The sequence below is a fragment of the Amblyraja radiata genome, chromosome 31, assembly GCF_010909765.2.
Source record: "Amblyraja radiata isolate CabotCenter1 chromosome 31, sAmbRad1.1.pri, whole genome shotgun sequence".
In the NCBI taxonomy this organism is placed as follows: domain Eukaryota; kingdom Metazoa; phylum Chordata; class Chondrichthyes; order Rajiformes; family Rajidae; genus Amblyraja; species Amblyraja radiata.
The window spans coordinates 20409975-20436529 of record NC_045986.1 but is presented as its reverse complement, the minus strand read 5'-3'; the positions used below and the strand labels follow the sequence as shown (position 1 = coordinate 20436529).

General features: G+C 43.9%; 1 protein-coding gene across 3 annotated transcripts in view; it reads left to right on the top strand.

Annotated features, from left to right (window-relative positions):
* The window catches only part of alpl (alkaline phosphatase, biomineralization associated), a 65094-nt gene that overhangs the window by 17003 nt on the left and 21536 nt on the right, over positions 1-26555 (top strand). For 2 of the 3 annotated variants that reach the window (XM_033048024.1, XM_033048025.1), the window contains 5 exons: positions 16586-16721; positions 18940-19002; positions 20916-21035; positions 22883-22998; positions 25024-25198. In XM_033048024.1, the coding sequence (XP_032903915.1) occupies positions 16664-16721; positions 18940-19002; positions 20916-21035; positions 22883-22998; positions 25024-25198 (532 nt within the window). In that variant the 5' untranslated portion in view covers positions 16586-16663. The remainder of the gene's footprint in view (positions 1-16585; positions 16722-18939; positions 19003-20915; positions 21036-22882; positions 22999-25023; positions 25199-26555) is intronic. The other variant, XM_033048026.1, reaches the window with a different exon arrangement.

Here is a 26555-nt window from a genome sequence, read left to right as displayed (position 1 = left end):
TGATTGTGGATGATCAGCCATGGGCTGGCTTGAAGGGCTGAATGGCCCACTCCTGCGTCTATTGTCTATAAATTAAACTACGTAGATAGGGAGATCCAAAGATCAGTGCAGCAGTCCTTCAGCAGTGTGTTGGACTATCAGTTTAGAAAAGCGTTTAGAATGACTGTCTCCTAATCAGAATATTAATGATGAAACATTCTGTGACATTTAACGAATTTCATATCAACTAAATTATGACTTCCCTATTACGATAACTCTCCAGGAAATGGTCTCTTATGTCCTCTTTCAACATAATTGAACACACTGGCAACAGTGTCCTGACTCTGCATTACACTCGATTCAATGTACTTATCTAAACTCCGACACCTGGCACTGCACCCTCTGCTCCACGTGTGATATATTCAAGGCTTTGCAAAGCTGAAATAACATTTCTTCTCTCTGCACTTGTGCCCTCAGAGAAACAAAGTCTTAACACTTCACTTGCATACTTGATTTTTTTTTTCCCCCCTCTTCCTGTGACTTTTTGTGAACAGATTATTTAATCCCCAGCAAAGCCTCTCCACAGTTTACGCCTCCGTTCACACTGATTACTATGTCACCAGTCCTGCGTCGTTGGCAAACGTGGGCACGTGACTGCTGATTGTGCTCTCTGCATTTCAAATTGAGGAGAGCAAATGACTCAAGACCCATGCAGATGGTGGCGGAACGGCAGTTCTTCCCAACTCTGAAGCCTATACATCACCGTAGACGTACCCATGGTTACAAATGAAGCTGACAGCAATTGATTGTCAGTTAAAATATAAATTGATATCTCAACCTGTTCAAGTTGCATCATCTTGAGCGGGTCTTCTCAAACAACTGTCACGAGGCAGTGCAAACATATGTATTTTACTGAATTTGTAATTCTTATTTAATTATAATTGATGTTTCGTACCATATGCATCCTCATTCCTCAGAGACAATGGTTGAGAGTTAAAGACATCTTTTGAAGAGCACTTTCTCCTTTCTTTCTTCACAAGTTTTCATTAAAGTTTGACCGCCTGTGAAGCATTAGTCATGATAGATAAAAGGGGACATGTAGAATGAATGATTGACCGACCCAGTCTATGATTCTATTGCGGCCATGATCTGGGAATCCTATTTCCTCTCCAGGACATTCAATGGCATCTCCCCAGTGCAAGGAGTTCCTAATATGCAACACTAATGAGGAGGAATTTGCAAAAACAGCAAGGCAGATATGTCATGCAGATAAAATCGGATCTCGTCAATACGAGTAAGATTAAAGTAGCAACCAAATTGAATTTAATGCAATTTGGGGGTAATCTGGTAAATTTCCATGCTTGAATAATAATAATAATAATAAATTTTATTTTTATAGCGCTTTTCTAAGACTCAAAGTCGCTTTACAATAGTAACAGACAATAGCAAACGGAGAAGCGGCGAACAAACAGCGCCAGCGTCCTCTCCGTGCAGTACATAAAGAAAGAATACAGACATAACAATAATAGACATTTAATCGGAATAACATATAATCGGAATATAACAAATAATAAAGACATCACAGAGACACAAATTAAAAACAGAATTCAATCCAAAAACAGAAAATCAAAAACACAGTGTGAAGAAGGTGAATGAAGGTGGTCTTGTTCAGGTAGCACAGGAATACGGCCAGTTGTTTAACCTGTACCTCTATTAACATCCCGAAATGGTAGAAAGTAAAGCCAGGGATTCATATTATCCTTGGTAGGCGTTGGTGCTCTAACGAATTTTACATAGAACTTGCTGCCTTATTTACCCAAATTAATATTGACTGCATTATGTCTTTTACTCCATTACTTGCACTGATAAATCAACCAGCAATTGTGCAAAATGTAACCACTTGTAAGCTAGTCACAGCTCAAAGGTGTTTATCGCAGACTATGCCTTTCCTCGTAGAGGCACGGCAATGGGATACAAAATTGAAATCTAAGATTTAGGACATGGTCAAACAAGACTCTCTTATTGCAGCATACCTCTGATAATCTAGCACCCATTTTTTCAGAGCTGCAACATGGAAACAGGCTCTTCGGCCCACCGGGTCCACGTTGACCAATGATCACCCATACACTAGTTCTATCCCGCACGCAAGGGACAATTTACAGAAGCCAATTAACCCACAAACACGCAGGTCATAGGAATGTGAAAGAAAGCGGAACACTCAGAGAAAACCCACACAGACACAGGGAGAGCGTGCAAACTCTGTATAGACAGCACCCGAGGGTAGGATTGAACCCAGAGTCTCTGAGGCAGGGAATCTACCACCGCGTCACTGTGCTGCCCTGGGCGGCAATCGTTCAGAAATCCTGATGATCCGATATCCAATTCACTTATTAGTCCAGCACGTTAGCCAGAGGTCTGGAGTGCAGCAGATACTGGGGTTTTAATCTGTTTTCTTCCATCAATTATCTTAGAAACATAGAAACATAGAAACAAAGAAACATAGAAAATAGGTGCAGGAGTAAGCCATTCGGCCCTTCGAGCCAGCAGCACTATTCAATTAGATCATGGCTGATCATCCAAAATCACTGCCCCGTTCCTGCTTTCTCCCCATATCCCTTGATTCTGTTAGCCCTAAGAGTTACTGTAAATCTCTCTCTTGAATTCTTCAATCATGAGGTCATTGAACCTTGTGCATTTCGTGCTTCCCTGATTTTTCCTGCACTTTATTGAAATTCAAAGCCAACCTGAGTTTAGCAGTCACACCAACCTGAACTCTCTGAATTTTACAGCCTCTTGGAGCATCATAAATCACTGGTGTTTGAACTCCATTGAAAATGCCCAGTAATTCACATCTGTGCCATAAAACACTCTCCTGCTTGGCAATGAGGCCAATTAACTTTGAGGTCTCCATTGTGCTGGACCACAGAATTAAATGGCTCCATGCTCAAGTGTGTTACTACTGATTCCTGCAAGTACTGGGGCTAGATGTTACATTGCAAGGTGAAGACTAATGACAAGGGAAAGATCTTCTGTCTTCTTGTTGAACTACATAGGTTATTATTGTATGATTATTGTTTGTTATTTTTGTGCGTATGTATGCATGTGTGTGTGTATGTGTATATATATATATATATATGATCTATATATATGTGTATTTGTGAGTATGTATATATTTACATACACTTAACTTTTTTCCCTGTCGTTTATTATACTTTTTACAGTGTACTATGTTTACATATTCTGTTGTGCTGCTGCTAGTAAGAATTTCACTGTTCTATCTGGGACATATGACAATAAAACCCTCGTGACTCTTGACTCTCTTGTCCAGATCTCTGGGCGGCATGATGGTGCAGCTGGTGGAGCTGCTGCCTCTCCGTGCCAGAGCTCTCTGTGACCGTGTGTGTTTCCTTCGGGTGCTCCGGTTCCCCCCCCCCCCCCCCCCCCCCCCCCCACATCCCAAAGTGGGCAGGGAAGTTAACTAGCTCCTGTAAATTGCCCCTGGTGTTCGGTGAGTGGTAAAATCTGTGGGGAGCTGACAGGAATGTGGGAGTAATAAAATGGGTGATTGATGGTTGGCATGGATTTAATGGGCTGAAGTGCCTATGTTGATGCAGTGTGTATCCGTGAGCTCGATGAGCAATCGGTACTCAGATGATATATTATCCCCAGTAGTTTGAGGAAGCTCCAGCATTGGTTGAGGTTTATATGTATTGTTTGTAATACGTACTAACACCCCCTCTCTCCAATTGTCTGCATCTCCGACACCCTGTGCTTATTTCTACTAGACATTATCCATTGCACTCCAGATTTCTAAGTGCATCTTATCAAGCCCCATTATTGAATGTTCATGAGTTAATGAACGAATAAATGAATTAAAGAATAAATGAGTGATACTTTATTAATATAATCGCATATGACATGTCACTGTGAGATTCTTTGTTTCACATACACATGGTATGCAAAGAGTGGCCACATAGAGGGCACTGACAATGTTACAAAGTATTCCATTTAGTCCCCAATGGTCCCCCTTTGTTCTTGGCATCCCCCCCTCCTCCCCCTCCCTCCCCCTCCCCCTCCTCCCTCTCCTCCCCCCCCTCCTCCCCCTCCTCCCCCTCTTCCCCAATGCCAGGTTCTGCTTTGTTCTCTCTTTTTCTCCCTTTGTTCTGTCTGTACTCATTATTTTTCGGTCAGGTATGCATCGGTCCCTGACGTTAAGTGCAGGCCAACATATCATGCGGTTCTGATTGAAATTTGTTTCACCAGAGTTAAGACATTTTTTTGGTGTGGAGAGACTGTCATAAATCCTCTGAGTAATCCAAGAAAAGCACAACGTTTTCATAACATTTATCTCAGCCACATAAATGGAGAGGCAGGGAGAAGGTGATGATAGATTAACAGCTCTTCAATTTGCGGTTTAACGCAGCATTAGATGCGGCTTCATGTTTGCCAGCTCAATAATTAGCATAGTTGCAATACATAAACCATTGTGCGAACATTTTTGAAACGGTGCAGTGCGATCCGATGGAATATAAATGCTAATCTTTATTTTATCATCACAGCCGAGAAGCAGAGACTGATAGAGGGTACCTTGAGGCCATTCAGATCATTGACTCTTTGAAAGAGCTGCTTAATCAATCTCACCCCTCTATGCCCACGCCATCCCCCCCATCAAACTCTTAACCCACCCAAACAATCCCACTCTCCCTTCTGTTTCCCCACTACAGATGGGGTCCTACTTTTACCTCATTGCCTTGTAAATTGTTTTTATTCAATACTCGTCCAATTACTTTTTGAATGTTACGGGTTGAATCTGCTTTCATGTGTCATCCTGTCAGGTCATGCGCTCAAGATCATTCCAGCTGTTGTGTAAAATAATGTATCTTTATCTTTGCTCAATGTTCTTAAATCTGTGCCTGAATCACGAGTGGAAACTGTCTTCTAATTTACACCATCAAAGCAGCTCATGATTTATAGCATCTCAACGTACCTTTCCTCATGCCCACCTTTGTGAGCCGGAGCTCACCTATTCCCATGGCAACTCTCGTCTCTTCTTATCAGTGATACTCCCTTGAACAGCATTCTCCGTCTTAAACTGCCTCAGCCCGATGGCCTCCGCAACTTGCTTTGTCTGTACGGAGTTTGTACGTTCTCCCCATGACCTGCGTGGATTTTCTCTGAGATCTTCAGTTTCCTCCCACACACCAAAGACATACAGGTATGTAGGTAAATTGGCTTGGTATAAGTGTAAATTGTCCCTAGTGTGTAGGATAGTGTTAATGTGCAGGGATCGCTGGTTGGTGCGGACTAAATGTGTCGAAGGGCCTGTTTCCGCACTGTATCTCGTAACTAAACTAAACTAAACCTATCTGCCACATTCAACCTTTCATGAAAGGCTGAGAACACAAGACCAGGGAGATTATGGGTGACATTTTGGGTCGAGCCCCTTCTTCAGTGAGCATCAGGGGAGAAGGAGGCATAGAGATATGGAAGGGGAAGGTGTGAAAACGAGCGATCAAAGGGGACAAAGCTTATGGAAAACTTAGAATGGATCATTGTCATGTGACGGGAAGCTGACAACGAGGCATACAATCATTAAAATTTAAGCAGGAGGCCAGTAAAACTAGTCGGAGAAATAGGATGGGGGAGGAGGTGGAGAGAGAGGGAAAGCATAGGTTACTTGAAGTTAGAGAAATCAATATTCATACCGCTGGGGTGTAAGCGGCACAAGTGAAATATGAGGTGCTGTTTCTCCAATTTGCATTGGGCCTCACTCTGACAGTGGCGGAGGCCCAGGACAGAAAGGTCAGTGTGGGAATGGGAGGGGGAGTTAAAGTGTTTAGCAACCGGGATATCACGAAGGTCTGGGTGGACTGAGTGGAGGTGTTCAGCGAAATAATCGCCGAGCCTGTGCTTAGTCTCGCCGATATATAGGAATTCACACCTGGGACAGCGGATACAGTAAATGAGATTGGAGGAGGTGCAAGTGCCTCACCTGAAAGGACTGTCGGGGTCCTTGGAGGTAGACGAGGGGGGAGGTATAGGGACAGGTTGCAGGGGAAATATGCGGGGAGGGGGTGGTTTGGGTGGGAAGGGATGATTTAACCAGGAAGTTGCGGAGAGACCGTCTTTTCTGTTCACTACATATTTTGCTTTGTGCCATAATAATTTCCCATATGCAATCTTGTTAAGACGACATTTCACTCTTACACATGAATCAGGATAAGGTCAGTTATATGGTGCTGCTTCTGTGCACGTAACTGAACTTCATATCAGCTGCCTGCCATGTAACTTATCCTCCGGGACAACCTGTCCTTTTCCCTATCTTCTTTCCCAGGGGCCAGTTGTACCATTACTTGCCAAGGTCACCTGCTGTTGCCATGGAACAAAGCTGCGACTGCCGGTTCTCTCCAGCGGGGTGGTCCTGATCTGTTCCAGCAGCAGAGTTTTCATTCCATGGGATTCGTACCTTGCCTTCCCTCCCACAGCGTAATCTTCATTCTGTTCCTCATGTTTCACATCGCTCTCACTATCTCTCGATTGCACAGCAGCGTGGAGACTCTTGCGTGCTGGCCCCAGAAGAGGACTGAATAGAACAACGTTTTCCACTGTACCCGCGATAATCATAAGCCTAAACCTAAGCCTCAGCTATTTTACAGCTTATAATACGACTCACTCCCTCCATGACACACTGGTTAACCTGAGGAGTACCTTCAGCCACAAACTGGTTCCACCAAGAGGCAGTACAGAGCACCACAGGAGATCCTTTTTCCCTGTGGCTATCAAATTGTGCAACTCCTCCCCCTTCTGTCATGGGGTAGACTGACTCCCCCCCCACCTCACCCCCACCCCCTCCCCAATCTTTGCACATCCCCGATCCTTTTCACTCGTCACTTTAATTTAATGTTTCATGTACAGTGTGCTTTAGGACTGTTGGCAGAATAATTTCCCTCCTGGGATAAATAACGTACTGTCGTATCGTATTGTATCATCCGATACAATTGACCCACCCTTTTCCACTTGCTAATCTAGCTATATTTGGCACTCTTTCACTTTGCTCTGCGTTTTGTACTTGTACTTGGCTTGATGGTACTCATGTACAGTATTATCTGACTGGATAGCTTGCAAACAAAAGATTTTCACTGTGAAAAATAAGACACAAAGTGTTGGAGTAACTCAGTGTGTCAGGTAACGTCTCTGGAGAACGTGGCTAGCTGACATTATGGGTCGGGACCCTTCTTCAGTCTGAGAAACATCACCGATCCATGTTCCCCAGAGATGCTGGCTGAGCCACTGAGTTACTCCAGCGCTTTCTGTCTTTTTTGCAAACCAGCGTCTGCAGTTCCTTGCATCCAGCTTTGCAAGGAAAGGAATTTCACCGTGTTAACAATGTACATATGTGCCAATCAAAACACTATTGACTATTGTGCTTTTCACTGTACCTCGGTACAAATGACAATAATAAACCTCAAGCCAAACTCTAACCCTTCACTGCAAGTTGTAAATGCTGTCATCAAATTAGTCCCGTATAGCAGGTAAAGCTTCAAGAAAGGACTGGACTAATTGGTTATTAAAACTTTTTACTCTTATTAAAATATTATAGGAGTAATAGTTCTTAAAATATTCAAATACAAAACTACATTTTCCTGAGTGGGAGAAGATTTTTACCACTGAAGATAAAGGCCAATATTACATTTTGGAGATGGACACACAATGTTGGAGTAACCCAATGGTTCAGGCATCATCTCTGAAGAAAAGGAATAGGTGATGTTTCGGGTCGAGACCCTTGTGCAGTCTGACGAAACGTCGCCTATTCAGAGATGCTGCCTGACTCGTTGAGTTACGTCAGCATTTTGTGTCTATATTTGGTGTAAACCAGCGTCTGCAGTTCCTTCCTGCACATTACGTTTTGGATGAAGTCTCTGTTCCTGGAACAGAGGCTCCTTGACGTCATGTTACAGCTGGACAAGACATTGGTGAGACCACAACTGGAATATATAGTATGTGTGGAGTTGTAGTCACCATACCATGTGAAGGATGTGATTAAGATGGAGAGTGTGCAGAGAAGATTAACAAAGATTTTGCATGGATTGGCGGCGTTATATTATAAGGAGAGACAGGATAGGCAGGGCTGTTTGGGGAGGGCAGGAAGCATAGGAGGCAGAGGAGTGCCCACATAGAGGTTACACAATTATAAGGGCTAAGATAAGTTGGATGGTCATAAGCCTTTTTCCAGGGTAGATGAGCCTAAAACTAAAAAGCTTCAGTTTAAGTTGAGGGGAAGATTTAAAAGGCATCTGAAAGACAAGTATTTTATACAGAGGGTAGTGGGTATAACTGCCAGAGGAAGTGATAGAGGATGTGGGTGCAATTACAACCTTTAATATAAATTTGGACAGCTACATGGAGATATATGGGTCAAATGCAGGCAAATGGGACTCGTTTTAATTCTTTATAACATTTTAAGAATCCATCTGAGAAAGGCATTTTGTCAACATGGATAAGTTGGGCCAAAGGGCCTGTATCCGTGCTGTATTTATAACTCTATAACTCTAGTTTCAAAATTACGCAAACGTCATCTTTGTGCAATTGATTGAGAAAAATGTTTACCTTTATTTTTCCTCTGAGTTTAACGTTCAGTAAAGTTGATTAAAGAAACAGACTGAGATGTCACTTCGCAGTCAAATTACATTTTTCTAAAGCCAGTTATTTGTTCCACATTGTGTACCATCAGTCAAAAATGGATCCCTAGGCAAATTCTGGTGATGGATTCAAATCCTAAGTAACACATGTTTAGAAACAATGCTACTGAGCTATAAAAAAAATAGTCATCTGTTATATTATGGGTAATTGAACCTGGAATAGTTTGCGAACAAAGGTAATGATTCAGGTAAGGTGGAATTCATTGCCACGGGAAAGCTGTGGAGGCCAAGTCAATGGATATTTTTAAGGCAGAGATAGATAGATTTTTGATTAGTACGGGCGCCAGGGGTTATGGGGAGAAGGCAGGAGAATGGGTTAAGAGGGAGAGATCGATCAGCCATGATTGGATGGTGGCGTGGACTTGATGGCCTAATTCTGTTCGTATCACTTATGAATGAGCTTAAAGAATTCGGTGTGATTCTAGAAAATGAGAGTTTCAGAGAAAGTAGGTTTAAGGAGTAGTGAACAAGTGACTAAGAGTTTAAGAAGGAACTGCAGATGCTGGAAAATCGAAGGTACGCAAGTGACTGTTTGGTTGAGAACTCTCAGTCAGAAGTTAATGGATTTTCAGTTCTAATCCATTGAGCACGACTATTGTAGAATAATGCAGGGCCTCTGGTGCTGGAAGGCTGTGGCATTGTTGGAAGTGCCAACCCTGGCCTTTGGATTATAGTAATGATCACAAGGCACTATTTCAAAGTAGAGTAAAGTTGTTCTCTCTGCTCTCCATGTCAATATTTTTTTTTTGAGACACATCACCAAAGTAGTTCACCTGTCCTGAATCACATAATTCTTTGTTGGAACACGTACCTTGGATAAATTGATGCCCCATTTCCTACAGTTCAACAGTGACTACACTCCTAACAAACTTAATTGGACACTAAATACTTGTTAACCCAGCCAAAGGTTTCGACTGTATAAATGCAAGCGCTTAAGTGTTTGCTAATGCCTTCATATCATGTCTCAGTGATACTGTCAGGTTACATTGATGTATATTTACAGCCAGCTGCTTGTTTTGTTCTCACGAAGCGTTGGATGGGACCTGTCCAGCAGCTCAAACAATGCCACCTGTGGCAACACTTCAAACTCAAGTACAGGTGCTACTGCCTCCAATTCCTAGGAGCCCGATTTAATGAATGGCCCAGTTTATGCTGTGATCTGGTGCTGAAACTCCCTTTTGTGACACAGTTTTGTCTATTCACAGTTTAGTGCAGCCTGTGTCACACTGACAAACTTGAGGGAGTTTGCGGGTCTGGGTGGCTCTAAACTCAGTTAAACTCGCCAGGCCATCAAAAGAAAGGAAAGATGGATTGGTTAGCAACTAATAATGTTTCAACAGCTGGCCAAGTTACTTCACTGCATACTTGTGCCTTTTAAGTGTTGCCATGGAAATGGTTGAATGTCACTCTGACCTCTCGGACCAGCTGAGTGTGCGCTTCATTCCTGTGGTGGAAAGTTTAATACCTACCATTTTAATTTACGGGATATATTGGGTTGATGTTATCAGGCAATTTTAACTGCGGCCTGAGCAGCAAAGCTTTCCCATCAAGGGGAGAGGCAATCAGGCCTTGCTGCTATCATGAGGCTGTTTGTGAAGGGCCTGGAGAAGCAATGGTGCAGGTCTAAGCCTTGCAGAGAAAGGCTGAGCATGTTGTCTCCCCTCTATCTACACTCTCGTGCTTGCACTGGCCTGATATTACCAGGCAGCTGATAGTCCTTGCAATTTGTATTGGTTTCTTCTGGAATTAGTAAGTGCAAGCCCGCTGGAGGGAGGGGGCAGGGGGTTTAAATTCTCTGGGCTGCTTTTCTGAACAAATGGATGAACTGCATACTTATTGGTCAGATTTCCAGAGTTAGCACAAGATTTCCAATAAGACATACAGCCAGTATGTTCAGCGGCGCAGTGGTGGAGCTGCTGCTTCACAGCTCCAGAGACCTGGGTTCAATTCTGTCCTTGAGTGCTGTCTGTGTGGGGTTTGCACGTTCTCCCTGTGACCGCAAGGGTTTCCTCCAGGTGCTGCGGTTTCCTCCCACATCACAAAGACGTGCAGGTTTGTAGGTTCATTGGTTCTGTAAATTGTCCCTAGTGTGTAGGATAGAACTCGTGTGCTGGTCGGTGTGGACTCAGTGGGCTGAAGGCTTATTTCTGTACTGTATCTGTAAACTAAACTATATTAAACAGACTGATGAACAGACTGTGTGCTAAGGAAAGTGAACAGAGCCCAATATTCACAAGAGGACCACTTGGGTACCATCAAATGTCTTCTAAAACGGGATGACATTGTCACTATTGCCAAAACACCCAGTTAAAGTGATACGGTCATTTGGAGAATAAAGAAGTTGATCGTGATATGGCAGGCAAGATTATCTGGGATTCAGGTGGTCGCAGAGCGAATCCTTTGACTGAAGGCCACCTACAACTGTAAAATGCCTTAATTTCTAAATAGTTAATTAATTAACAAAGGCATTAATTAGCTAGTTGTGTGTGCAGTTTGTAACGTTTGCTCTCCCGACCGACAGGTTGTTCAAAAGTGAAGACTATTTAGTTTAGGTTTATTTTAGAGAAGAAAGCAGCATGGAAACAGGCCCTTCAGCCCACTGAGTCCGTGCCGACCGTGATCACTGCACTATCTGACACACTAGGGACAATTTACAATTATACCAAACCAATTAGCCTACAAACCTGTACATCTTTGGAGTGTGGGAGGAAACCGGAGCACCCGGAGAAAACCCAAGCAGGTCATGGGGAGAACGTACAAACTCCATACAGACAGCACTCGCAGTCGGGATCGAACCTGGGTCTCTGACGAAGTAAGGCAGCAACTCTACCGCTGCGCCACCGTGCCGCCCGGTGTGGTAAGTAATTGTAAATGGATGTAGTTTGAAAGTTTGTCAACTAATGCTGTGTTTTTGTCGTGAGTGGAATCAGTGCCATCGGCTGTGAGCTCGGAGAACTGATATGGTTGCAGTGAACTTTGCCAATCCCCCTGGTGCCAAATCCCTTCCATTGGTGAGTCGGCATTGGGAGTGGGCGCAGTTGGCATGGCTGGGGAGATCAAGCAGTTGGATTGCACCAGCCGATTTATCCAGATAGTGACAGGGTTCATCGTCCTTGTCCCCTGTACCTGTACCCCAGTCACTGAAGGCAATGTCATAGTCATGACCAATAGCTGTAAAGTGACTGAGGTGAGAACTGCTGATATAAAGTGTTACTACTCTGGCAACTAATCATAATCTAAACAGAGAGAGAGGGTTCATTTTGTTCAGAAGCCTGAGAATAGAGGGGACGAAGCTGCTGCTGAGTTTGGTGGTGCATACTTCAGAGCTTCTGTATCTTTTGTCCGATGGGGGCAGAAGAAGGGACAATTGGGGTGGGAAAGATCTTTGAATATGTCGGCTTGCTTTCCAAAGGCAGCATGAAGTGTAGATGGTCTCAAAGGTGGGGAGTCTAGCCTGTGAGATGGACTGGGCGACATCCACATGACCAATGATGATGTACCTATAAAGAGGAGATGAGGAGGAATTTGTTTGGTCAGAGAGTGGTGAATCTGTGGAACTCATTGCCACAGACGGCTATGGAGGCCAAGTCAATGGATATGTTTAAGGCGGAGATTGATAGATTTTTGACGAGTGAGGGAAGGCAGGAGAATGGTGTTGAGAGGTAAAGATAGATCAGCCACGATTGAATGGCGGAGAAGACTTGATGGGCCAAATGGCCTAATTCCGCTCCTATAACTTATGAACCTATGACAATGAAAGAACAACGGGTGCCATTGTCCCAGTCCACAACATTGTCGAAAAGCAGGTCAGGTTTGTCCTTCTGGCAGGAGAAATGGAGGACTTGAGAGATGCCATTCGAGAAGCATTGCCATAATACATGCAGCTGATGGCATGACCTCCAGCCATGATGTAAAAGTAGCGGAGGGAATGAAAGTGAATGGAGAGGACCAAATACTTACAGTAGCTTGCTACCAATTGAGGTGCATATGATACCCATTGTGGCAGCTCTTCCAACACATAGATAGATAGATAGATAGATAGATATAATTTATTGCCACACAACCAGGGTTGGTGGAAATTTGGGTAGTACCATTTGAGGTGGTACTCAGACAAGGTCTGAAAATCTCTCTATTTTGGAACTGTTTGCAACAGGAGGCAGTTCCGGCAGCTAATTTGTGAAGCAGATTTGCGAATAATTCACCACCTGCTCATGCACAGTTTAGCCGAATTAGTAACACTGTGATCACTTCAATGGATTTGGATCCTTCTGATTTATTCACACATTTCCAAATCAGGCAATTCTCCGGTTAACTTGACCCATGTTTATTCCTCCATTTAAAAGTCATTGATGGAAATGTTACATTGTTCATCGATGGCCATTCTCATTGTTGTGATCTGAGCAACTCCAATTGAAAATGAGCAGAAGCCGTTGGGACATCATTTGCCCCAAGTGTTTAGGGTGCTTTTTATTGGTATCCAAAATAACTTATTTAATGACAATACAAAACCGTGGTAACACACCCACCACCATAGTACACAATCACCAAATTATCTACACACTACATTCTCAAACATCCATGCTACAATCCTTATTGAGGATACACTCCACACCCCACGGTGCCCAACAGTCCTGGAGACCCTCCATGGACCCCGTGGACAGCACGTAGTCCTTCTCTAAAACCACCCGGGTGCAGAAGTAACCCCGGAAAAGGGGCAGGCAGGCAGCTCGGGCAGAGCCCTCTTCCGCCTGGCTCTGAGACTCGCGGATGGCCAGCTTGGCCAGGCTTTAGGAGTAACCCAACCAGGACATCTTCGGCCCTACCCTCTTCCCGCACAAGTTTAGGTGCTTGGGAGTCAGGAGTGTTTTATTGTCATATGTCCCAGATAGAACAATGAAATTCTTACCTGCAGCAGCACCAGAATTGGTTAACATGGTACACTGTAAACTCCATACAATAATTAACGAGAAAAAAAAAGTTCAGTGTGTTTATATATTGCAGTGAGGGTTGAGAGTAGGGGACAGTTTGAGAATTGATCTATTCATATGTCACCCCTAAGTTCTCAAAGTCAGATGTTGATGCACAGAATCATGTGAAGTTATGGCCAAACCAATGATTGCAATCTTATTCTTGGACTTCCCAAACCTCTTGTGTGGTAACTGCAAGCCTGTGTGAAACCCTTGTATCTCACCTAACCCTGAGCTAAGGGGAAAGCAAGGGGTCTTTCTCTTGGATGGGTGGAAGGGTTTGGAGCGTAGCTCAGCGTTAGATAGAGCACAAAGGCCCCACTCAGGCTTGCAGTTACCACACGAAAGGTTGATGAGGTCCGAGAATAAGATCGCAAGTCATGGGTTTGGGCATAACTTCACATGACTCCGTGCGTCAATATCTGACTTTGAAGACCTGAGAAAATGTGGCACCACTTCACAAAACGCTCAATGTCATGCACACAGTTGGACCCTCAAACCATCTCCTACGCTCTGAGTACTTTCTCACTACAAACGATTTATCAGAGCCACAGTAAACTAAATGTAGGTATGACTCCTCGGCCAACTTCTTCTTTAGTTCAGTTAAGAGATACAGCACGGAAACAGGCCCTTCTGCCCATCGAGCCCGCGCCGACCTGCGATCGCCACACACTATCACCATCCTATTCACACCAGGGACAATTCACAATTTTACCAAGCCAATTAACCTACAAACCTGTACGTCTTTGGAGAGTGGGAGGAAACTGGAGATCCCGGAGAAAGCCTACGTAGGTCACGGTGAGAACGTACAAACTCCATACAGACAGCACCCATAGTCAGGATCAAATCCCGGTCTCTGGCGCTGTTAGGCAGCAGCTGTTCTACCGCTGTGCCACTGTACAGCACCACAATCCAATAGGCCCTGTTTGTATACAGGGCATAATTCAATTCAGCTGAGATGATGCCCTCTGCCATGTTTTTTGAGTCATTGTGTAAATCTGTTAATTGCTGGGACTGTTCTGCATGGTTTTTGTCCAGCATGTGTTCAAAACGATAACACAATAAAATAACATTGGTACCAGCCCAGGCTACCTGCTTCCAGTTGGATTATCAATCAGCAACTACTTGGATGCATGGGAGGTATTAATTTGATTCCAGTGTGTAATCCAGTTTGAGGAATATCAAGTGGCCTTCAATGTTATTTTCTTCAGTTTATTGAAAAAGAATGAGAGTTTGGATAATTATTTTCCTGCATGAAGATGGGGTTTGGATGAAGTGGAACATACGGAGCTCTTTTTTACCATGGGACAGTTTAGTTTAGTTTAGTTTATTGTCAGGTGTACCGAGGTACAATGAATACCTTTATACATCAGTGAAAAGCTTTTGTTGCAAGTTGACCAGTCAGCAGAAAGACAATACATGATTACAATTGATCCATTTGCAGTGTATGGATACATGATAAGGGGATAACATTGTCTTTACACTTTGGCCTGCTGGTATGTCCAGAATGGTGTAAATCCCACAAAATCACACAATGCATAACTATCTATTCACATGCTGCGAAATGGCTGCCTTCATTGTCAAGGTTAAGATAATTGTTATATGTAGATTTAGGCGATTGTGCATTATTTTACTAGACCGATTGTTTCTTTCATAAGGATTGGGTCCTGTGAGAATTAATATAATGGTTAAAACTCTGTGAGTAGGCAGATCGCTGATGTCAGGTGCTCTCCAACAGCCTGAGGACAACCTAGGATGGATGATAATATGGTTCAGCGCTATAGAGGGACTGAACGTAGGGGGTGTCAGCTATCAGCTATCAGCAGAGTCCGTCAGCCGTTGTCTGAAATAAATGCTAGAAAATAACTGAGCAGATCATTGTGGGCAGAGAAATGGATTAAATATTTCAGGTTATCAGTTTATCTGACATCCTCTTCTCTCCTTAACTGACACCCTTTTACTCCACCCATCTGCTAATCAAACCCTCCTTCACCAGTATTCACCTATCACTTGCCAGCCTTTGTCCCACCCCTACCTCCTTTATGGCTTTCTCTCCTAATATTAAATTTGTGAAGGGTGAAAGCACAGAGTCTTTTACCCAGAGTAAAAGTTGCTGGTTCTTCCCAACAACCACCAGGGTCTTGAACACCAGGGTATTCATTGGTATATGGTCACACTGATCATAGAAACATAGAAACATAGAAAATAGGTGCAGGAGTAGGCCATTCGGCTCTTCAAGCCTGCACCGCCATTCAATGTGATCATGGCTGATCATCCAACTCAGTATCCTGTACCTGCCATCTCTCCATACCCCCTGATCCCTTTAGCCACAAGGGCCACATCTAACTCCCTCTTAAATATAGCCAATGAACTATATCAGTTCTGTTCTGTATTTATTTATGCCTACTTTTATTTCTGTTGTTCTGAAGCAAAGAAAGAACTTCATTGTCCTATCTGGGACACATGACAATAAATTCTCTTGAATCTTGAATCTTGAACACTACACAACATAAACTTCACAACTATGAACTTCTATGGACTGAATTTGCACTAATGACTTCAGGTTTTGGACAAGTATTGCAGTTATTAATTTATAGAAATTTAAATAATTTGAAGAAAAATGACTACATGTTACCTGTGTGTATTGTGTCTATGGGCCTGTTAAGTCATAGGGTCATAGAGTCTCACAGCGTGGAAACAGGCCCTTTGGCCCAATTGGCCAACATGTCCCATCTACACTAGTCCCACCTGCCCGCATGTGGCCCACGTCCCTCTAAACCTGTCCTATCCATGTACCTGTCTAAATGTTTCTTAAACATTACTGAAGAAATAATTTTATTGTTCTGTTGCTGAAACAAATGACAATTACACACTCTCGACTCTTGGCTTCTCTTGAATGACATAAAACTCAATAAATATTGTTGTTTTTTTATTATTTAGGGAACACCTGAGGCTTTGGTGCAAAGCTCCCTGCGAGTTGGATCATTGGAAACAGATTTAAATTTCTGAGAATACAATATGAAGGTTCAATTGCTACTCCTTGCCAATCTGAATCTCATCTGTGCATTCATCCCAGGTATAAACATCTCATCAAAATTTGTTTTATAAAATGTTTACTCTCCAGGCAATCGCCTCTAATTTCCTGGATGTGTTGTAAGTCAACATGTTTTAAATTGTTAGCTAATGAAGTACGCCCTGTAGGTTCTACCTCGTCCAGAACAAAGCACGTGAGGATCTAATCCTTCCTCAGCCCTCTGTCTCGGTGCTGCTCTCACCAGCTCTTCCAGTTCACCACGAATGGTCTCGTTCCTGGAGAATAATCCCAGTGCAATGCCAAATAATGGTTGGCTCACAGCGTTCAATTGCCAGATTTGTTTTTAGCAACAGGAACAAAACAAAGAAGAAACGTTCAGTAATTATGGTCGGGGAGTAGTGGTTCTTATCTCTCGAATGGCGTCACTTAATAATTCAACCGAGAATTCTATTGACTTTGAAATAAAATTGGCATCTACGATTTGACTTGCCGCTTTCCATCTCACGAACACAAAAAAAAAATGTTTGGGTTCCCCTCTGTAACACAGTGCTGAAGGTGGCATCTTCGGCCTCATTGGACTTGTTGAAGTACTGCAAATTCTCGCAGCTCTCAACATGTAGCCCAGCAGATGCAATCCTTGCAGCCGCTTGTGAAAGAGATATACCACACGACAGTAATGAAATGGAACTGCAGATGCCGGTTTATACCAAAGATAGACACAAAATGCTGGAGTAACTTAGCGGGTCAGGCAGCATCTCTGGAGCAAATGGGGTTGGGACCCTTCTTCAGTCCACATTACAATACATTGACTGGGAGCTGTTGCGAGAGAATTAATAGCTGCCACTGTGAAAGGAAGGAAGTGGAAGTACACCCCAAGGGAGTTAGAGGAGCTTGGAAAGGATGGTGATGGCAGGAGGAGGCGACTTTGTGCAAGGTGGCCACAGAGAGCTTGCAAGACTAAGGTCTTCCTCCTTGAATCTAATTGAAATGTGATAATGTTTGTTCAGTGTAACTATTAATCATCCGTCTGTTTCCGTGTGTATTCATCTTGTTACTTTGCGTGTTTCATTTGTCTTGTGTTGTTTCACTTGTTCATCATTGTCGCTGCAGCTCATGGCCTTCTCCCCGACAGGTGGCATTGCCCGGACCAGCCTGAAGGGTGATTGCAATGTGTTTGCCCACCACCACCACCACCACCCAGACCCCACGATCCTCCCCGAACCTGCCTCTTCCCCCGTCATCACTTTTTGCAGACATGCAGGCATTATTCAAATGGAAACCTCGATGCCACGTTTCCTCTTTCCCCCTTCCTTCCCGCAGGTGAATTAAGAGGGAATTCCTCACTGTGGAACTCTTTCTCCATCAAGAATTCCCTGGCTTGCCTTCACTGCCCCCCTAACGGGGCCAACAGGCAGTTTGAGACTTGGACTCTTAAATCTTGCATTTGGAGTCAAGTGATCAAGCTAATAACATTGAAACTGAAGAATGATGTGATACATAGAGTCAGAGAGTCATAGAGTGATACAGTGTGGAAACAGGCCCAACATGCCCACACCGGCCAACATGTCCCAGCTACAATAGTCTCACCTGCCCGCATTTGGCCCATATCTCTCCAAACGTCCCATCCATGTAACCGTAATTATACTGTATATCCATACATAATTCTAGATATCATGTATGTAGCACACAGACAGTCTGTGGTGTCCCTCAATTTGCCAGTTACACCTATAAAAGATGTATTGGCAAACTACAGGGTGATTTCCTCAGCAGTTTGGCCTTGATTAAAGAATTGAATCCGACAGCAAAGGAACAGAGAAACAGCAACCAAAGGGGTTTATTTTCTATGTTTTCATTTTTAACCAGACAGATACGGGGGCTACACTCCCTCATTGAACTTCCCTGAATTTCATTGAACTGCAAAAGTGGCGAAAGCTGTACGGATTCAGTGATGGCAAGTCCACCGCCTGGAAGATGGTGTTGTTATTATCTCATCTCCTTGTGAACTCTTGTGGTGTGACAGGTTATTAGAAGACCTCCCTCCTCCACGCACGGCCAGCCTCTCCCATATATATATATATTTTAATTCTGGCCTGCATTTCCTTTCACTTCAAGTAATCACGACCCCCCACATTTTTGCCATTCGCCACATTGCAACTTCCAAGCCTGGGTGCATTTTAATAACCACTGCAGTTTTTTGCTTTTGTAGAAAGGTGATCCCTTTCATTGAAGTTTCATATTCCCCTCTCTTCGACTTCAATAGGCAATATTCCTGTCGGACTCAAGAAAAAACGAATCTATCATCAGATACGCCGTCCACCACCAGGTTAGGCGGAGCTGAGAGGCCTGTCATATCTCATTTAATGTTCCATTTGTGCTTCATTTGTCTGAATGTGTTGGGCGTGGGTCTATGTGTTCTCTTGAGCAGAGACAGGTTGATGCGCCGCTGCTGAGCTCCGCCAACTGCTGCAATGGATTTCCAGCTTCCGGGAGGAAATTATTCCGACTCTCTGATTTTCTTTTCTGACTTGAACCCTCGGCAAGAATTAACTGCTTTCTATGCTTAGAATAGGCACGAGCTCCTCGCTGTCCTGAAATCCATTCTCTCCGCCAGCCGCACATTATTACCACCAGTGATAATTGCACCACATGCAGGGAGCACCTCATCCTGGGGTCAACTGTGGTTTGGAAACATGCAATCGCAGCAGCTGAGCAAGGATTCTCGCATGTCTATTCCTGTCTGTAATGCCTCGAATGACTTGATTTTTACCTACAGCATATGGACAATCCATTTCCAGATCTAAATGAAGGATGATTGATTCATTTCCTGTTGAAAGGCTTACTTTCTTTTGGTAAAAAAATCTGGATGGAAACGGCTGTGTTCCTTTCTCCCTACTGCTAATGCATTTATCTCCTTGCTTATGCTTTTCTTTGCACAGAAATAAAGTGGTAAATATGGCCCGCATTACTTCTACCAATGGTTAACAGAAAGATCAGGTCTGCAAACCCGGATGTATAAAGTGTGTTGCGGGTGCGGAGAGAGGGATTCCCCCATGTTAAGCACCCGTGTGTCCAGGAGTTGCCTCAACATGGGCTTGGATCTTCATCTCATTATTTTGCCATGGAATCAAATGCTGGGGTTCTGAGCTGTTGGCACTCGGAGACCTCTCATTGTGAAGTTTCTCAGGCCCATACCTGATCTCATTTGCCAATGAAATTCATGACTACCTTGAATATAGTACTGCACTAGAGTCATGCAGCACAGTAGAGCAGGCCCTTCAGCCCATCTACTCCGCCCAACATCCCCATTTACGCTGGTCCCAACTACACGCATTTGATCCATATTCTTCTAAACCTTTCCTATCCACATATCCTTAGTTTCATTCTCGGAAATAAAGATAGAACGTCCACTTCATAGTTATGGTTCATGTCTCTTTATGACACAGAAGGAGGCCATTCGGCCCATTGACTCTATGCCTGCACACAGAGCAATGTTTTCCCTGTGATCTTTCTCTCACACTTGCCCGCTTAAATTCCCCAGTTCTCCCATCAGCGACCTATGCTAAAGGGTGGAACCAGGCCATTCAGCCCACTGAGTCCGCACTGACCAGCGATCCCCACACATTAACACTGTCCTACACACACAAGGGACAATTTTACACATACACCAAGCCAATTAACCTACAAACCTGTACATCTTTGGAGCATGGGAGGAAACTGAAGATCTCGGAGAAAACACATGGGGTCACGGGGAGAACATACAAACTCCGTACAGACAGCACCCATAGTCAGGATCGAACCCGAGTCTCTGGAGCTGCAAGCACTGTAAGGCAGCAACTCTACCGCTGTGCCACCATGCCACCCTGCTATCTATAGTGGTCAATTAATCTAACTTTCAATGTGAGACGAAATGAGAGAACCGGGGGGAAGACCCAGATAGTCACAGGGAGGAATCTAATCTCCACACAGCATTGGAGGTTAGAATCAAACCCAGGTCGCTGGAGCTGTGAGATGGATGGACTCCCTGTTACACCACCGGGACAAAAGATACCAAGAAAAAGCACATAACTAACCAGTATCAGATAAAACTCACTCTCTATTTTGACCTGTATCAAATAGGGGCACATAGAACAGTTTAAATACTCCGTGGGGAAAAGTTTCTGTCGGAAATGATGCATCAACCATATCTCAAGTCTGTCAAGTTTTTCCAATCTAATTATCTTATGTTGCCCGTTGCAGTGCATGAAATGAACCCAACGTTTTGGAGGAACCAAGCCCAGGATACACTGAAAAATGCCCTCAACTTGCAAAAACTCAACATTGGCGTTGCAAAAAATGTTATTCTTTTCCTGGGGGATGGTACGTTTCTGATATTACGATACAATTCGATATGATATGATAGAACTTTATTTATCCCAGGAGGGAAATTGATCGGCCAACTGTCATAAAACACAAGATACATTAAATTAAAGTGACGAGTGGAAAGGATTGGGGATGTGCAAATATTTGGGGAGGGGAAGGGGTTTGAGGGGGGGAGGGGTCAGTCCACCCCATGACAGAAGGGGGGGGGGGGGGGGGGGGGGGGTGTTGCACAGTTTGATAGACACATGGAAGAAGGATCTCCTGTGGCTCGCCCCGCCTTACCTCTCTGAGCTGCTCCACCTATATGCTCCTGCCCGGTGCCTCAGGTCAGCTGATCAGCTGCTCCTTGAGGTACCAAGGTCTAAGCGGAAGCTCAGAGGGGATAGAGCCTTTTCTGTTGCTGCTCCGGCACTCTGGAACACCTTGCCGTTGCACATCAGACAGGCCCCCTCACTGTCCATCTTCAAATCCTCCCTAAAAACTCATTTTTATTCTCTGGCTTTCGACACTGGCTGAGACATTGCTCCTGTTCTTAGTGCTTTTAATGTCTTTTAATTTTTACTGTTTTTTAGTCCTTCATTTTACGGTTTTTATTGGTTTGTAATAACTTTTTGTCCATGAGTTCTCATGTACAGCACTTTGTGGCAACTGCGGTTGTTTAAAGTGCTTTATAAATAAAGTTATTATAGTTATTATTATTATTCTGTACTGCATATTGGAGGATTACCGAGTTCTGCTGAGTTATCCCTGTTGACTTTAATAGTGTATGTGGTGGACGGTCTAGTATCTGCTCACTGCTGGCAGCCATGACTGACAATGAGATGTCGGAGGCTTAGGGCAGTGTGATTCAAAAGTGTGTATTTGTTGGTGGGCGCAGGCAAACCTCTACACATTGAGGGCTTTAGTCCAGCAGTGTCCAAGTAGTGTGTTTAACAGAATGGGATTTTCTTTCTTTGGGAACACTAACACTATCCTACACACACTAGGGACAATTCACAATTATACCAAGCCAATTAGCCTACAAATGTGTACGTCTTTGGAGTGTGGGAAGAAAACGGAGATCCTGGAGAAAATCTACGCAGGTCATGAGGTGAACGTACAAACTCCATACAGACAGCACCCGTAGTCAGGACCAAATCTGGGTCTCTGGTGCAACTGGGTAAGGCAGCAACTCCACCGCTGCACCTCCGTGCCGCCGAAGTTGTACGGGGATTTTCATCAACTCCATAACGTCATATTTATGGATGTCTGTAGCTAAATAACTTTCAATTTGTCTTTATTAGTTCAGTAATTATCCTTTCTAATTGCACTTGAACTTAATGGCTTTGTTGGCTATTTCAGAGAGCAATTAAGAGTGAACCGTATTATCAGCCTTGCTGAGAATGGTAGATCGACATTTCCGAAGCTTTTTAACAATCGAGTGGCTTTTTTGTCTCTGTACCAATGTTAGGTTTTTGTTCCAGGATTTATTTCATTTCCAAATTTCCTTACATCATAGAAGCTTTTCATCCCATTAACATGAAGTCAATGCCAGTTTACAGAACAATCCTATTTCCGATAATTTCACCTTAACCCACTCTCCCATTATTCCCACTCTACCCCTCACCTACATACTGGGAAAAAAATTATAGTGACTCTTTTATAGAGTCGTACAGGATGGAAAGAGGAAGCCTAGGCTCACCGAGTCTATGCTGACATCAAAGATCCAAATATATTAATCCTACGCTGATTGGAGACCAGAGGTAGACCAATAGGACCACTTAGAGACCTGAAGGTAATCTGGGAAAATGCAGAGAAAGGAGAGCTAATGTTTTCACTGCCGTGACATCTTTGTTCCTTTTCAGGTATGGGTGTCCCCACGGTGACCGCTGCTCGAATTCTAAAGGGCCAATTGGAAAACAGGAATGGAGAGGAAGGGTTCTTGGAAATGGACAAGTTCCCACACGTGGCTCTTTCAAAGGTAGCTCATCATCTTCTGCGAGTTCTGCTGACCCCCTCACCAGTTACTGCTTAAAAACATTGAACTGCGTTCTTTCTTTCATCTATGTAGTTGGACGGGCAAATTGGGATTCACTCAAAACAAATTTTGTTTGGTCATCCTCGCTTTAAGAAACGGTCGCCTTGGGTCCTTCCCGTTTAGAAGCGGTAGAGTGCGGCGTGGTCGGCCTCTTGTTGAGCTTACAGCTGCCACGTCATCCATGTGCTGCACTGGTATGTCAGGTGGCTCAAATAGACCTCTCTCCTTCGCAGTTGTACAAGGAGCCATGAGAGGTGGCAGGGTTGCAGGGTGACAAAGGGGGAGGGGAAAGTGGGCTACAGCACTCGGTGTCCTTACAGAGACATTATGGAGCGGAATGATGGTGCCCCTGCCATGAGTGGCCACAAGCCTTGCTGAGCATTGTGATCATGGAGGCCGTTGAGTTGTCGTCTAATTCCCTGTGTGGTGTAGATTTCTCTTTCTTCCTCTGTGAGCAGTTCATGAACCTTTGCTCCACTTTCTCACAAAGAAAACAGTGAGTGTCAAACACATTAATTATCTCATCGCAGACAAGAATAACAGCGGGGGAGACAATGCTGGGATGAACTGCACCTAGACGATCTGACTCCAATTTCTCAATGATGGGACTTCAACAGGAAATTGGCAAAAATATTTTAAACATGCCCAACATCTTTCTGCATGCAATTCATGGATAAATAATAGTTGCATTGTCTAATTTATAGATATAATTACATCTCAGGTGGTGAGTGGAAAAACCAGCTGATAAATCCAAGATAGACACAAAATGCTGAAGTAACTCAGCGGGACAGGCAGTATCTCTGGATAGAAGGAATGGATGATGTTTCGGGTCGAGACCCTTCTTCAGACCTTTCTGTCTGTCCCGCTGAGTTACCCCAGCGTTTTGTGTCTACCTTCAGCTTAAACCAGGACCTGCAGTCCCTTCCTAAAACTGTTAATAAATCCAGTTGTATAAAGATTTTCCTTTCAGCATTTTACAATTAATTTGACAAATTGACTGGGCATTTCGCAAATTCTACTATCCTCATGATGGCCACACCAGTGGCTGTGCTTAAACTGCTTACCATTCTCCACCCATGGTCCAGCCATTGATGCTGGAAGTTTAGATTAGTTTAGTTTAGAGATACAGCGCGGAAACTTCCCCACCAAGTCCGCACCGACCAGCGATCTCCGCACACTAACACTATCCTACACACACTATAGGGCAATTTACACTTATACCAAGCCCATTAACCTACAAACCTGTAAGTCTTTGGAGTGTAAGAGGAAACCGAAGATCTCGGAGAAAACCCACGCGGTTACGGGGAGAATGTACAAACGCCGTGCAGACAGCAGCCGAAGTCATGGTCGAACCTTGGTCTCCGGCGCTGCAAGTGCTGTAAGGCAGCAACTCTGTCACTGCGCCATCAGGCCGCCCTCTTCTACAATCTCCCAACTTCCCCATCCCTTCCATGACAGTAGGTGTCTCCACCTTGCATCCTATGCACCATTCTACACCTAATCCCCCCTCCTCTACTGAATGCTGGAGTCCAACATTACTTCCCCGGTCCCAATCCTTCCTCTGGAGTGACAACCACTAACGAGGTCACACCTCTGTTTCAGCTCTTATCGATTGGGTCCACCAGAATTTCTAAGCATCAATGTCAGAAAAATCTTAATCATTGAAACAGTGTGCATTTCTCTTCAGTAAGTGCAAAAGATTTTTATTTTCTTTCGGGCAGAAACGACTGATATTAAATCTCCCTGAAGACAATAACCTTATTCTCTGCCAGTAACAGTGGCTGTAGGCGGGTTGGTTATATACTTGTGGCTGACTCATGAGACTGGCAATTTTAATCATATGTCATGATGAATTTGTCATGAATTTTCTTTGGTGGTGGTTGTTGATTTATGAGGTGTGTGCTGTTCTTCAGGGAGTGGAGAGATAAAGTTTGACCTTTCTATGCCTCTCTCTTTTGCATTGACCAGACCTATAACACCAACGCCCAAGTACCTGACAGTGCTGGCACGGCAACGGCCTACCTGTGTGGCGTGAAGGCAAACGAAGGCACCGTGGGTGTGAGCGCGGCCTCAGTGCGTAAACAGTGCAACACCACCTTTGGCAATGAGGTGACATCCATTCTGAAGTGGGCAGAAGATGCTGGTTAGTGTTGTGTGCATGGCCTCGATCCAAACATGCTGTTTTTTACCTTGTTTAGGAAGGAACTGCAGATGCTGGTTTACACGGAAGTGCTGGAGTAACTCAGCTGGGTCAGGCAACATCTCTGGAAGAGAGGAATAGGTGACGTTTCAGGTCGGATCCCTTCTTCAGACTGAAGAAGGGTTCAGTCTGAAGAAGGGTTCTGACCCAAAACGTCACCTATTCCCTAACTCCAGAGATGTTGCCGTACCCACTAAGTTACTATTTGTGTCTATCTTCTGCCTTTTTTCTCATTGCTTTCTGCAACAGTGGGAGGGATCAAAGTCTAGCCCATTACAACACAATAGGAGGTCATTCAGTTGATCAGGATCTAGACAGATATTGCCATCAATTCCATTTCCCCTTTCCTTATTTTCCTGTAGCCAGCCCTGCAGCACAAACTCTCCCAGATGCTCATTAACTTACCTTTGGTTCCAGTTGCTGCTTACCTGCATTAAGCAGTAATTCCTAGCAGCCATTCAACTCACCAGCATGTCCTTGAGTTGTGGGGAAATCTAGGGGTGCCGAAACTTGGGGGCAGCTGCACTAACCGCTGCTTCACCAAGCGCCCCACACGAGAAGACCGAGAACTGGGAAAGGCTAGAAATTAAAATGCTACTTAAGTATAAGTGGAGAGAATAAAATGATAGGCAGTGACATAAAATGTTGCCTTTGATTGATAAGGACTTGAATAGTGCAGCTGAACTGTCTAGAGGAGATGTAGATAGGAGGTGAAAGTGTGATGGAATTGTTAGAATCTAAATTTGTAACTGCTAAAAATCTGATAACTGAAAGAAGAGGAGAGAAGCTTCTAACTTCTCAACTTTTAGAAAATAAAACATCCTCTTATTTGTCTCCTTATTTGCTATGGAATCACTTAATGGATAAATATTTCTGGATCATTCAATGCTACCCTATACCTTGTTTAATATTGTATCCACCTTTGTGTTATTGGCAGTATGGCTTTCAATCCCATCACTTTAGTTGTTAGATGTTGTGAATAGTTCCAATCCCAATCTTCTGGGCCATCACTAGCTATACCCTGCCAGTTATTGTATGGTCTTCTCTCCTTCCTCTCTGCCCCCTGTTGCTCAACCAATCTTCCAATCGGGTCAAAAAATTGTCTTCATTTCGAAAAGTATCAGTTTCAGCCAGCAGGGACTTGTTTGTTGACTTTACCAAAAGCTTTCTTGAAGTCTATGTCTATGTATATAATGTGCAGAAAACCATACATAATCTTTACATAGCCTGACTGAAAAGTAAAGGGCATCTCTGAGTGAAAAGAGCTGATCTGGCTGCTTATCTCACTGTGTAGGAAGGA